The sequence below is a fragment of the Procambarus clarkii genome, chromosome 81 (assembly GCF_040958095.1).
Source record: "Procambarus clarkii isolate CNS0578487 chromosome 81, FALCON_Pclarkii_2.0, whole genome shotgun sequence".
NCBI lineage: Eukaryota > Metazoa > Arthropoda > Malacostraca > Decapoda > Cambaridae > Procambarus > Procambarus clarkii.
This window is the reverse complement of record NC_091230.1, coordinates 21,061,382-21,075,755: the sequence shown is the minus strand read 5'-3', so window position 1 is coordinate 21,075,755 and position 14,374 is coordinate 21,061,382. Positions and strand designations below refer to the sequence as shown.

The 14,374-nt window shown below is 36.8% G+C and overlaps 1 protein-coding gene across 22 annotated transcripts in view; it reads left to right on the top strand.

The window, feature by feature from the left end:
* Positions 1–14,374, top strand: part of Rab3-GEF (Rab3 GDP-GTP exchange factor) — a 168,179-nt gene that overhangs the window by 128,913 nt on the left and 24,892 nt on the right. For all 22 annotated transcript variants that reach the window (XM_069315305.1, XM_069315304.1, XM_069315288.1 and 19 more), the window contains 2 exons: positions 1,886–2,070; positions 2,496–2,675. In XM_069315305.1, the coding sequence (XP_069171406.1) occupies positions 1,886–2,070; positions 2,496–2,675 (365 nt within the window). The remainder of the gene's footprint in view (positions 1–1,885; positions 2,071–2,495; positions 2,676–14,374) is intronic.

Genomic DNA, 14,374 nt, shown 5'->3' with positions numbered 1-14,374 from the left:
TAAAATGTGCGCCGATGTCTTCCCATTTCCTTTGTTGAGCCTCGTGGCCCTCAGGCGGCTTGGCACACGCCGTGGGCCCATTGTCTTTGCTCCACTGTTGTGACCAATGTCGTCTCCCCTCGCATCTCAAACGTGTGAACATTTCGGCTATTTTCCGTGGCTATATTTCTTACTGCGGCTTTAGAAACTATCTACGCTTACTCCACGATGGATAGTAATCATGAACAAGGCCCTTCCAGGAAGAAAATTGCGAAAGAAAGGCTTGAAAAGGGTGGGAATTGGGAGTGTAGTAGGAAGGCCTCTGAGCGCTCACTCACGGCTAACGCGTGGCCCGTCTTCAACTCGTCGGCGGTTGGAGCGTGACCAGGTGTTTTTTTTTATATGCTAATGTTCCTCTAGAGAATTTTATTACGAACCCATTGAGACCAAAATGAAAGACCTAGGACAAAAATTGAGGTGACCAGAGTGAAAATAGTGAAAACATTTTATCCCGTTTGCGCGCTCCCGGGTAACTCGTTCGCACTTTCTCTGTTTGCTGCGGGTAATTAGCCGGGCTTTTGGAGTTTATATGCATTTAGTGCTGTAGAGAATTTTATTGCGAACACAATGATACCAAATTTATTCTCGTAGAAGGAGAATTGAGGTGACAAAGTTGAAGAGAGTATACACTTTTCGGAATTAACGCGCGCTTCCGTGACACGCTGGGGCCCATATCGCCCTGTCGAGGGGTGGCGCGCGGGGTGAGCGAAAGTGTTAAATAACATTATATGCATTAAAATTAATTAAATTCACATAAAAATAATTCAAAGGACAAATTAAATGGTCTACATAGATTTACATAACCATTACACTGCTCCAATCACTTGAGAGAGATTGGCCCATATGCCTCAATCACCTGAAGATGATTTAAGGTACCTCGTTTTCTTTAAAAGCCCAACTTATTGTAGGGGTGACATCATTTGACACTAGAGACCTCTGTCAATCGTTTGCCATACTGTATAAACATCTTGAGTCCCTTCCAGGGCGTTAATAAAGAGTTGTAGACCATATCTGGTGTATCATCATCCAGTGACTGAATTTGCCTGGGAGCAATGTTAGGATCCATTGAACTTTTAACAAGAGCAAATGAGTGATATCACAATAACATGGTATATCTCTAGGAGATATCTCATTGGAGCAAGACAGGGATGGAAACAGTGCTCTGGGTAACCTCAGATGTGCACCTTAACCCATTGACCATGATATTCTATAGATTACATAACCTGGAATTCGCTCAGATGCGCTAGGAGTCTGGAGGCACCGAACTGGTAGCCAATCCAAGTTTTACATATAACCCACATACACACTGGTGCAGGTAATGGCACTCTCCACCACTCACTCACTTCAAATGTGCGAGGCAATCACAATAACATGATATATCTATGAGAAAATTATTGGAACAAGACGGTACTCGAACATGTGTTCTGAGTAACCCCAGGACGCTGGTTTGCTGGTTGTGCCATCTGGTGGCAGGTGAGTGCATTTAGGCTTTGATTTTGCTGTGGTAATGATTGTTTACATAATATTCATCAGTTACAAATTCCTCCAAGCAGTTGCTTGTGTTGTAACATTTTAACATTCTGGTGTTTTTTGTGTGTGTGTTTAGTCGGCTTTCTGATTTCAAAGCTTCTCTTCATCTCGTTGTTCATAATCCTGTTGTGTGACCCGAGGCTTGGCCGCTTCCATATCGTAACATTGGAGAGCAATTGAGTGGAAAGAGATACATATTTAAGACAGTCAACACCGGATTTATATATAAAATTGGAAAAGTGATTTGGATACTCTCTTCAGTTCTTTTCAGCAATTAGCTAATAATATTTGGTTGCATTTTCCCATTTATCTACAGGAGACCTACTTTTCCTAGAAGTTCGTGATGATGGCCTTATTTTGAGATCAGTTGGAGGAGTTATTGTTGAGCGGTGGTGGTTTGAGCGGCTAGTCAACATGACATACTCACCCAAGAATAAAGTTCTCTGCTTGTGGCGCCGTAATGGAGGCCAAACCCAGCTACACAAATACTACACAAAAAAGGTTAATATTTTATATTTATTTGCAATTTATTTGTGTGCCACTGAGCCAAGGGATTATTAACTTATGCCAGTGTCTTAATAAATTTATGGAAAGTTTAATTTATTGTTAGAATAAATAAATGATTAAAAATGAAAAACTACTCTAATTGGAAGAGTAAAGTATAAATCATGAGAATTAATCAAACATTTTTATTATATTGATGAAAGAGTTATAGGATTTGAGTGAGTTGTTGAATATTGAGATATAAAAACTGAATTATTATTTTTCATTTAGTAAACACCTGTCCAGTAGTAAGGAGACTGGCCAAGAGGTTGGTGGAAAAAAAATATTGCAAAATGTTAAATATTGTACAGTATGAGGAAAGCTGCTCTACTTCATGCATTATAAAAAACTAATTTGATCTATTTAATTTGTAATTTTTGCAGTGTAAAGACCTTTACTACTGCATTAAAGAGTCCATGGAACGAGCTGCAGCAAGAGGTGTTGGAGCTCTACCTGGTGTAGAGCTTGGTGGAGAGTTTCCTGTTCAAGATATGAAAACTGGTGAAGGTGGCCTCCTGCAGGTGTGCATGGAGGGTGTGGGACTACTCTTCGCAACCAGCAAGGTATGAACAGGAGAGAGGGCGAGGAGGACCTCATTTAGGCACCCATTTCTGGTGTCGTAGTCAGCGTCCTCGTCACCTCTCTTTGTTGACTGCCTCTCGTGTTCTTCCTTATCTAATTTTTGGATCATGTTTGGGCTCTCCTATTTTATCTTGCTTGGCTGTTGTGCTCCAGGGCTGCTCAGGTTGGTTTCATACACAACGTTTAGCTTGGTCCAGCGTCTTCAGAGTAGAATATCACCTATTTCTAAGCCCTTTGCTCAGGGGCTTCCACAGCAAAAAAAAAAAAGAGGTTGTGGCAGACTCAGCATTAAAATAACAAAGTTTTAATGAAATGGAAAGAAGCCACACTTCTTATCTTTATTTCTCATAGTGGTTGAAAATTAATACAGATTTATTTCTATTTGTTTCAATGTGCATGCAGATTAGTTGAGTGTAACATGAGTAGGTACTTGATCTGCCTCTTTAAGATTGTACTTGTATCTCATCAATCTAACAACAGACATTTCCACCACAGGTTCATCATTTTCTCTGATAACCCAAACATTAGCAATAGTAGCCTACATACACTAATACAGTTATCTATGTGTTTTCCAATGTTCCTCTCCATTATAAGATGATAATGGCTAAAGGGTAAATTATATTTGTCATTGATATACACATATAACATGAATGGTAATTAAAGAAGTATGCATTATGCGGTGGCACAAGAAAAATATCCCGTATGTTGTTTCTTCATCTCGGAAACAATTGCACAGTAATAATGGTTGACTTCATCCAGCATGAATACCACAGTGTTTCTGTCAGGCTGATGCTTCTAATTATTGTTTGGCACTACCAGGAGACTCTCAAGAAGAATTTATGTAAGGCCCACATATGTATAGATGAGACCAAAACATACCTCTGGTGTGGTCCACCAGAGGTATTAATGAGCTGATAATTGGGAGAGAGAGAGAGAGGCAGACCGAGCCAGTAACTTTATGTGATTTAAAGAAGCAGATGCACAAGTGTTGCACACTCACGTTTGTTTAGCAGAAGCATTTTCCACTAGATGTACCCAGGATTGTTTGTAGTACTGTACTTGATTTCTTGTGATTATCATAGTCTTAGTATTAGGAACCTAGTAGTGTGCCTGGCAGTATGGCACTTGTATTTTTAGATGTTGGCCATCATTTGAGGAAACTTCAGGTTTTCGTTTATTAGGTGCATTTTCTGTTAGAAGAGTGGTCTATTTTGAATACAGTACACACTATAATGCTAATGATAACTTAAACTTCCTATACTTTGTCTCATTGGATTTTTTGTTTGGATTTTTGTAAAAGTATATACAGTATACATAAAGTTAATGTAGAAGCAGATGGTTTTCATTGTCAGTGGACTATCGTATAAGCAACCCTTAGTGAATAATTTGACTACTGATAAACTCAAATTACTACAGTATACATAAAACAGAAAATTTTCACAATTTAAAAAATTATACTATACAAAGGAATTATTTGTTAGATTTTTCTTTTGATAAGTTTTGTCTCAGTTTTGAAGTGTACAGTAGTCAGTTAATTTATAAAACAAAAAGAGAGATTTTTCAGGTAAAATCATAATCTTCTTTAATGATGATGACGACCCTGGAACCAAAGCAGAAACATTTCCATACATATCTTTTCACACCCCACACTGCCTCTTACTGGGCTGTCCTCAACACCAAATAACTCTCTTTTGGTACAAGACTTAATTTGGGTTTTTATTTGATAACTTGTATTTGAGTAATAAGCTGATATTAGAAGAATGTTGTAATGCTTTCATCAAACTTCAGTAGTAGTAGTATTAGTAGCAGTAGTATTTTAAATTTAGATTAGAGTAGGGCAGACAAGATAGAGACCATGTATGACATAGGAACACTGCCATATTTTGAAAAGTTTGATATCTTCATAAGTGGGTTCCATTACTGTATTATAATTATGAATTTGTGTGTGGTAATATGCTAATTTTGTTTATTGTACTGTAATTTGTTAAATCTTTAATACTCGCTTATGTCCTCATTTGATAAATATAAAGAAAACCAGCTTTATGACATATAAACCAGCATTAGAAAATTCAAGACTCGGGCCACTTTCTAGTATTAAGTTTTTATTTGATGAAATGCTCAAATTATGTATCATGAAGTTACATTTACACTGTTTCTGTCATGTAACACTCTCTGAGCCATAGTATGAAGCCATAGTATTGTATTCACAAAGGATTACATGACATAAGATATGTATATGTAACTTTATTGCATGTAATCTGAATATTTAAAGAAAATTTAATAACAAAATCTTTATGAATTCAAAATTTAGATACACCCTAGATATTGCTGGTAACCTGGTTATATTGGAGCAATATAATCAGTATTGGTAATGTATGTAACAGTGCAACATATGTATCTACATATTCTATATATAACAAGTATATATCATGGCATGCAGCCAGATGAAGTTATATAGTAAGTGATAACAAATGTGTGAAGATTTAAGTGTTATATTCAGCAAACAAGATGACAACATCGTTAATGACTAATGCTATTCAACATATCGTATATGGTTGATGATAGATTCACCAGTAGGTTATGGTAGTGTCTCCTATTAGGATAACCAGATTTCATGCCCATGGGGGTGCTGCTCTGTCCCTAGCTTATTGGATTTGATAAGATAAGGTAACATAACCTCATAATATGTATTCAGCCAAAATCATCTAGACACAAGATACATCCATAGCTGATATGTTTGATTATTTTTTGGTGTCATGTACTGCCCTGGCAGATGCCAGGTTCTGTATACTATTGAAAACAGCTCTGCTCAGTCAAAACGACCTAACCCTACTTAACAAAAATAACCTATCTATACAAAACTAGATATTGTACATTTACTCATAAAATAAACACCTAATACTGTATATGCATGTGCACCATGTTGTCAGTAAACACGTCATTTAGTCATCTACAATATATTTTGACACTGTTTACTTGTCTCTACAAACTATCTATCATGCGATTTGTCCAAATAATGTCCAGTTCGTGGGGTTGTTCTTATCCTACAAAATTTAATTTCATAACTTCTCAGGCTTAAAGAAAGGCATATCTTTCTTAGGAGCCACTTGAATGCTTATGATGTGCATCTGCACTGCAGATATACAGGGATGCATTTTTTTGTGTGTGGGGTGACCATTTAAGTACTCATTCCCCCTTGCATCATTGTAGTATATTTAAGGGTCTCGGCTTCATTCTTAATTCACAATCGGGGATCCTGGGTTTGATTCCTGGGCAGGAAAGAAATAATTGCGTGCATTTCCTTTCACGTAATGGCTCTTTTCACCTAGCAGTAAATAGATACCAAGGAGCTAAGCAACTGTTGTGGGTCAAAGAAATCACAATGGCACGATGTAGCGATGAGAAAATCATTTCCAGGAAACGGGGTGACTCACAGTGGCATTCACTGTTGTGGGGTTGCAACATGTCCAGTCCAAAACCCGCACACCATCTTCATATTTACGAATGATCTCTTGTTTCTGCTCTATGGTCATCCTTAAATGGAATCTCATATGTTGAGCTTTACCACTGACTTTCCTGGGACTCATGGCGTGATATATAATAATTACTTTAATGTTCAAAATGCAAAAAATCACCACAAAAGCGAAATTTCTTATAAGCTCGATCGTCACTAAGCGGGTAGCTGTAGTAAACTGAGGCAGGTCGGCCGCGTGACCAGGAACCACGTGCTCGGTCGACCCAAACGTGTACCAACAAATATCGTAAGTCGACGACACCATCAGATGTCGAGTCGCATTTTTCGATGAAATTTACATCGTAACTCGAAATTATCATAAGTAGGGGCAATCGTAAGTCGAGGTGCCACTGTATTTATATATAATGTGTATATAGTGTAATAACACCACAAACAGTATTGTTGGGGGAAAAATATTAATGCGTCTGGTCTTGAGGGCGGCTGCCACAAGCTGACTGTATGAATAGCTACGTCTTATTGCCTCTACTCACCATACAAGCTTAGATGCACAGTTATGGTAAACAAAACATGTAAATACTTATATATAACGTCTGTGTATTGTGAATAAATGCAAAAAACAGTATGGTGGGAGGAGAATGTGGGCAAGTGAGGTGTAGTTGAGGGAGGGAGTAGCAGCGAGTGGCTGGCTGGTGTGTGGCAGTCACTTCTCATTGCTTTTTCACACACAATACCAACTTGGTGGTTCGTTATGGTGAGCAAAACATGCAGATACTTATATATAACCTGTGCATATAGTGTAATAACAGAAAAATTATTTGTTTATTGTTTTCTGAACATAATAATTGAATTACTAATATGCACACCATAATTTTGAGTACAACGATGGTTCACACATTTTATTATATAAATATACAGTATCACAATACACACTATTGAATAAAATTACAGCTGTACTGAAAAAAACAAAGAAAAAATCAGAGACATTGAAATAATTAGGTAATAATATCTTTGTGACAACTGCCGCTTGACAGCTCGGGTGGAGCAGACCTCGTATGGCGACTGCTCTGTCAACGCCTCTTTTTTTTTTTTGCCACACTTCTCCACCCGATTGTGGCCAAAATATGCCACCTACGATTTTTTTTTTCCGTGATGGGGAAATACAAATGAACACTTTTTTCACACACACACACAGAAAGAATTTTTTGGATTTTTTTTTTTTTTGTGCCTGTGGGTGTTGAAGCCATTAGGGTTAAGAAGCAATAAAATGCTTATCTTCAAAAACTAAGACGGTTAGGTTAGATCGTGATTTTCTATTCAGGTAAACTTAAATATTCACAATATATTTGACAGTACGATTTAATACTAAGTGAAAATAAGTACAATTCTTGACTGTCATACATAGTACATAATTGCACTTATGGAGCTGTTACATTTACATCCCCATTTTTGGAGGACGGGCTGATATATATATAATATATAATATAAATTAAAATGTAAATGTTCGTTTGTTCAAAATCGCTAATCTCCGAAAGTTCTTCACCGATTGCTTTGAAATTTTCACACAACGTTCAATTCGCATCCGAGTAAGTTTTTATATACATATTATATAGATGTCATGTCTGTGACAGGAAAATACATGTTTTTTTTTTTTAAACTTGAATTGTGTTTTTCATGTGAGAGAAATCTTTGAAACCTCTTTACCGATTGCTTTGAAATTTTAACACAACGTTGCATTCGAATTGGCACATGTTTTTATATACCTACTATATACATGCCTCACCTGTGACAGGAAAAATCATACTGTACTTTTTTTTTAAATAGCGCCATCTGTTGGACGTAAGAGCAACACACTCTGTAATCTCCAAAAGTTCTTCCCCGATTGCTTTGAAATTTCGACACACGTTCCATTTGAATATGCACATGTTTTTATATACCTACTATATAGATGCGACACCTGTGACAGATAAAAACATGCTTTTTTTTTTAAAAACAACGCCATTTGTTGCACGCAATAGCAACACACACTATACTAAACATGTTACGATTCCATTTCAATGTTTCCGATTGCATTGACAAATTAAATTTTCATAGATTTTGATTTATTTACATTTTAATTTAATTATTTTGTGGAACATTGCTTTGGAATTGAGCTGTGATGTTTACCATAACGTTCATTTTGTGAGAATGTATAAGCATAGATGTCACACTTGTGACAGGTAAAAACATGCTTTGTTTTAAAAACAGCGCCATCTATTGCACGTAAGAGCAACACACGCTATACTAAATATGTTATGATTCCATTTCAATGTTTCCGATTTCATTGATAAATTGAATTTTCATAGATTTCTATTTATTTTCATTTTGATTTAATTATTTTGTGAGACATTGCATTGGAATTGAGCTGTGTTGTTTACCATACTGTTCAATTTGTGAGTATAGTTTATTTGTTATTTTTTCATTGTTTTTCATTTGTTTTTTAACGGTTATTCTTATATTTCAGTGATGGGAACATCAGATTATTTGGGAATGCATCGGTCGAGGGAGTGGGGGAACGAGGGGACGGGAGTGAGGGATGGTGGGGGAGGACAAGGGGACAGGGGAGGGGGTAATGGTGGGGAGGACAATGAGACAGGGAAGTTGGGGATGAGGGGACAAGGAAATGGAGAATGGTGAGGATGCCAAGGGGACAGGGAAGTGGGGGGGGGGATGGTGCAGAGGATGAAGGGACAGGGTAGGGGGAATGGTGGGGAGGATGAGGGGACGAGGGAGTGGGAGATGGTGGGGAAGACGATGGGACGGTAGAGTGGGAAATGATTTGGGGGATGGGGAAGTGAGGAATGGTTCGAGGACGAGGGGACAGGGGAGGGGGCAATGGTATAATAATAATAATAATAATAATAATAATAATTTATTTAGGAAAAGTACATACATAGTTGCAGAGTTACAGTACAAACTTTGTTTGATTTAAAGATAGAGGTAGTACATACAGTACCTAAAGCCACTAAAGGTGGCAGTCTTCCCCCACTAAAGATGGGGGAAGACTGGGAGATAGGGGAAGGGTGCTGTGGCTCATCAACGCACATGCGATGCTGAGCCACGCATGGAGTGGCTCAGCTGAGCCACGCATGGAGTGGCTCAGCTGAGCCACGCTTTTCTGGAGCCCAGAGCAAGCAGCAAAGGAGTATGAGAGGCTCATTAAACAAAGTCAGGTAGGCAGTGGAAGGAGGAGGGGCTAACATAGAGTGAGTAAAATCACCAGCTGTTCCATCTCCAAATACCTAAAAACCAGAGAGGGCCGATTCTGGAACAACCACTTAGCACAAAGCTGCACAAAAGGAAAATTGAACCTGAAGTGGCTACTACTTGTTAACCACTGCACTGCTTTAAAATATGACACCTCCATAGTGTGTCAAAAATAAGTTATTTCCAACAAATTATTTTCTCTTCTTATATTGCTAAAATGTAGTTTCTGATCACGGGAAACTAAACTAAAATATGGTATGTGACATACTTTAGCCGTGAAGTTAAGCAATTTATGGGCACTGAGTGATAAGGCATTTGGGGACACTCGACCCCACCACACTGTGGGGCTCCAGTTGCCCCGAATATAATTTTTCACAATTATTTCAATGTCTCTCATTCGTTTCTTCTATGGTTTTTTGCTGTAATATTATTCAAAAGTGTGTAATTTGTGGAATTTATATACAGTGGAACCTCGATTAACGAATTTAATCCGTTCCGGCACCTAGCTCGTCTTGTGAAAAGCTTGTCTTTCAAAACGAATTTCCCCAGTTAAAATAATAGAAATAAATTAATCCGTTCTACCGCTGAAAAACATCAATATGATATTTGATTTTTTAAATAATGGAGCAGCCTACCTGCCATACACTGAACAAACCTTTATGACATTGTCTTTTTTCAGATTTGTACAATTTTTTTTTATTTTTCATTTTTTTATAGAAAAAGGTTTGTTCAGTGCATGTCAGGTAGCCTGCTCCAATTTTGTATTAAAAAAATGAAAAAAAAATTGAACAAATTTGAAAAAAAGAAAAATGTCATAAAGGTTCGTTCATTGATTGTCAGGTAGGATGCTCCATTATGACATTTTTCTTGCTTTCAAATTTGTTCAATTTGTTTTGTATTTGTCGTATGTTTTATTAGTAATAGAGCAGCCTACCTGACATACACTCAACGATCCTTTATAACATTTGTCTTGTTTCAAATTCTTTCAGTATTTTTTTTTTTTCTCTCGAAAATCGAACAGCCTACCTGACAATCACTGAACGAACCTTTGATTTTTTTTTCAAATTTACATTTTTATATATATATATATTTTTTTTTTTTTTTTTTTTTTTTTTTTTTTTTTAGAAAATGTGGCAACCTACCTGACATTCACTGAATGAACGTTTTTGACATTTATTCTTTTTTCAATTTTTTATATTTTTTCTAATTTTGGCTAAATAAAACAAAAATCAATGCTTTGCAACATTACAGCAGTCACTCCTTTACATCCCAGCATCATTAGCATCTTTAAAAAAAAAAAAAAAGGTTATTTGCATCGTCGGAGGTGTCCGAGAATTTGCGAGAACCAGTGGGAACGCTAGGAAGCACCATGTGCTTTTCTTGTTAATCAAACAAAAGCTCATCAATCGAGATAAATTTTTGCTGAGTGGCATGCTCGTTATTCGAAATGCTCGTAGATTGAGGTGCTCGTCATTCGATGTTCCACTGTACGTACTGTACTATACTGTATTCTTAAAATGCAACCTCAGTAAAATACGTTTTCATTGGTGTGTGTGTGTGTGTGTGTGTATAAGCTCCATTCATTTTTTCATGCAATGGAAGTTAATAATAAATATAAATACCGTGTTTGTGAGACATGATATAACTGTTCTGATCCAGGAGGTTGGAAATAATGTAAGGATTATAGATTGGTTGATATAAACAAGTAGATAGATTTCTTTGTCTCATGTCCCTTTCTCTTTTCTTTGCACTTCTTAAGTATTTTTTAATTTACATACAATGAGAGATTGTTATTGTATTAACAATAACTACACTACACTTCTTACTACATTGCATATCCAAGCACAAATATTTTGTGTTTGAATATTAATTGAGTTTTAGATGATCAGTGATTAAATTGTTTGGGAATGCATCACATTTTCTGGAATAAAAGAAACTGTGTTAATGGTGCAGGGAGGCAAAGTGATACAGTTGGTCTTGTCACTATTTCCATTATTCAACTCAAAAAATGCATAATTGGTAAACTACAGTCTGATTGGTTTATATAGATAGAACTTTGATCTATTCTGATTCTGTTGATTGGCTTCCTTTTATTAGTGTACAAGATTGTTAATTAAAAATTATAAGACAAATTAATTTGACTAACCATGTTCTGATTGGCAACTTGCTTATGTTCCCTTTGCCAGCTTCAGTTGAAGTGGTCGTGGAGTGGATGAAATGTACTCGCACATTTATATTTTATAATATATTGTACAGTATATGAGTAGAATTATACCATACCTCCTGAGCTTTACAGTTTTTACACATTTATTTGTTATTAACCCCATCAAGAATCCTGGTGATATAGTTCTGTGTCATACCAACACTATATGATAGGCAAAATTTTAGGGTAAATTGATTTTTCAATTCCATTCACAAAATTTGTCAAGAAAAAACTTTCAATATTTTTTGTTTTTATATATAATCAAGAAAGACATACAACAATTCTGAAGCCACATTTTAAACACAATTCTCTTTAAAAGTTTACAAGGGTTCTTTTGTGTCATCAATGTTTCCTAGATTTGTCTCCTTTCTGGGTTTTTTATTCCTCCAGGGTTTGGATCTTTATAAGTATTTAGATAGTGTTCCTTACCTTGGTTTTCAGGCTTCTCGTTATAGGAGTTTTGGTGCACTATTTGTGGTGCATTTGTGGTCCCTGACTATTCTTGTGCAATTTATCTACCTCTTGGGTGCTAAAGGTCAAGTTTCCTGGATTCATCAGCCGTCTATGAGTGTTTTCCATTCTTGTTTCTAACTCTTCTGCATGCTTTATCCTTACATTGTTGGCTTGTCACCTATAGGCTGTATCTGGGCAACCTCTTTTCTTTTCATTGCTTGGATCTTGCCTTTGCTCTTTTCAAGTTCTGGGCTTGGGAACAGTTTCATACTTTTCCCCCCCATTTATTTTGGGGGGCAGTGGCAGCTTTTCCTGTTTTTTCAGCAGTGGTTTGTGTCCTTGGTAATCTTTTTGATATAGTTTTTTCCCGCTGGGTTCTGCCACTGCTATCTAGTGAAATTCTTTCGGAATTCAGCACTCACTTTTGCCTGTCGGGGTAGGCATCCAGTGGTGCCATTTTTTGAGGTTCACCCCTTGCCGATACTGTGCATTTTGGGCTGGGCCAGTTTTTCCTTCTTGGCTTTGTGATGCTTGAGTCTGTCAGGTGGTCTCTCGTGGCCTATAGGGAAGGGGGTGCCTTTGGTACTCCACATTTTTTGGTTGGTCCGGGACTGGCCTCTCTGTTGGGCCTCCTTTCAGTCTTTGAGAAGAAATTAGATACTCCCAATGTTTTGCACTTAAATAAAGTATACATTGAAATTTGTTTACATCATTAGAGAGTGAGTTTCATACACTGAGTCCTTTATTTACATGGCATGTTTGCATAAGATAAGATGTTTATTCAGGTAAAGGTACATACATTGAAAATGAGTTACAAACATAATATTGGATTTATAGATAGAGCTAGTACATACAATGCCTGAAGCCACTAATACGCACAGCGTTTCGGGCATAGATTTAGTCAGACTGGAAATACCAGAAATAATTAATTTCTGGTGTAATATACTGTACGTGAGTTTTACTGCATTTGGCTAGGAAGCGTTTCAAATCGGTATTAGCATTAAGAGGACGATAGCTTTTGTGTAAATAGCACAAGAGAATGTGTGGAGTGAATATATGTTTATTTCGTATACTGTACTGTAGTTCTGATTGCTAATTTTTGCTGGTTGATGATGGGTTTTAGGTTGTGGTACCTACCAGTCAGTGTCTACAGGGAAGTGAAGTATATAACTATGAAAGCCATTTGAACATATTAGTATATGTATCATGTAATTATAATTCATTCATTCATACATATGAGTATAAAAAGGATTTCTAGACATCCAAGGTCATTGAATATCTAGCTCAAGTCAGTGTTGCCAGATGCGAGTTCTGGTGATAACAGATGGGTAGGGTGGGTCGCCACATTTGGAACTTGTTCAATGCTTGAAACTGGCTGAAATAAAGATACTGCATTTTGTTTGCAGTATCTTTTTCTTGTCAATATATTTTGCATCTGAATTAATAATTCAATGAGTAAAACATTTTTGGGGAATTTTTAAATTTGAAAGTCCCACACAAGAGACTCAAGAAGGTAGACTACTGTACATTGGAGGGGTAACAGACAGACTTTTATCAGACTTAAATTGGGTGAGAAATTTATTAACAGACAAATGGGAGCAGTAATCAAAAGTAGCATATCTGATTGGAGAAATGTCACTAGCAGAATACCTCATAGTTCAGTTCTTGCACTGGTAATGTTCATTATCTATTTAAACCAGAGAGAATGCAGAGTTATGTGAATATGTGATGCTAAATTGTTAGGGAGATTCAGGGACTTTGATGATTATTGCCCTCCAAAATGAACTGGACAAAATAAGTGGAACAATACACGGCAGATGGAATTAAACATAAATAAATGTCATATAATGGAATGCAGAATAGGGAAGAACAGTCCACACTAAACCACTGTGCTGCGCCACCTTAAAATACGACAAACCCATGGTGTGCTGAAAATAAATTCCCTGCAGAAAATTATTTTCCCTTCCAAAAGTGTTAAACTGCCTCCCCTGATCACATATATGTTGAAAATAGTTGCACAAGTGTACTTTGGCCACAGTGGTGTCCAGAAAATGGCGTGTGATGTAACGGCTCGGTGGTCGCCCGTGCCGGAGGCAGTCGCACGCCAGATTCAATAAGCGCGAGTTGCCACAAATATTTTTGTTAATTTTTTCCACACAATTACAAATGCATTTATTTTTGTTTTTGCTGGCTAATTCTATGTATAGTGAGCAAGTTTACAATATTCAGGTAGTAGAACATCCATACTGTTCAAAGAATCTGCGTTACATTTATCACAAATGTGTCCACAAACATTGTTTATATTT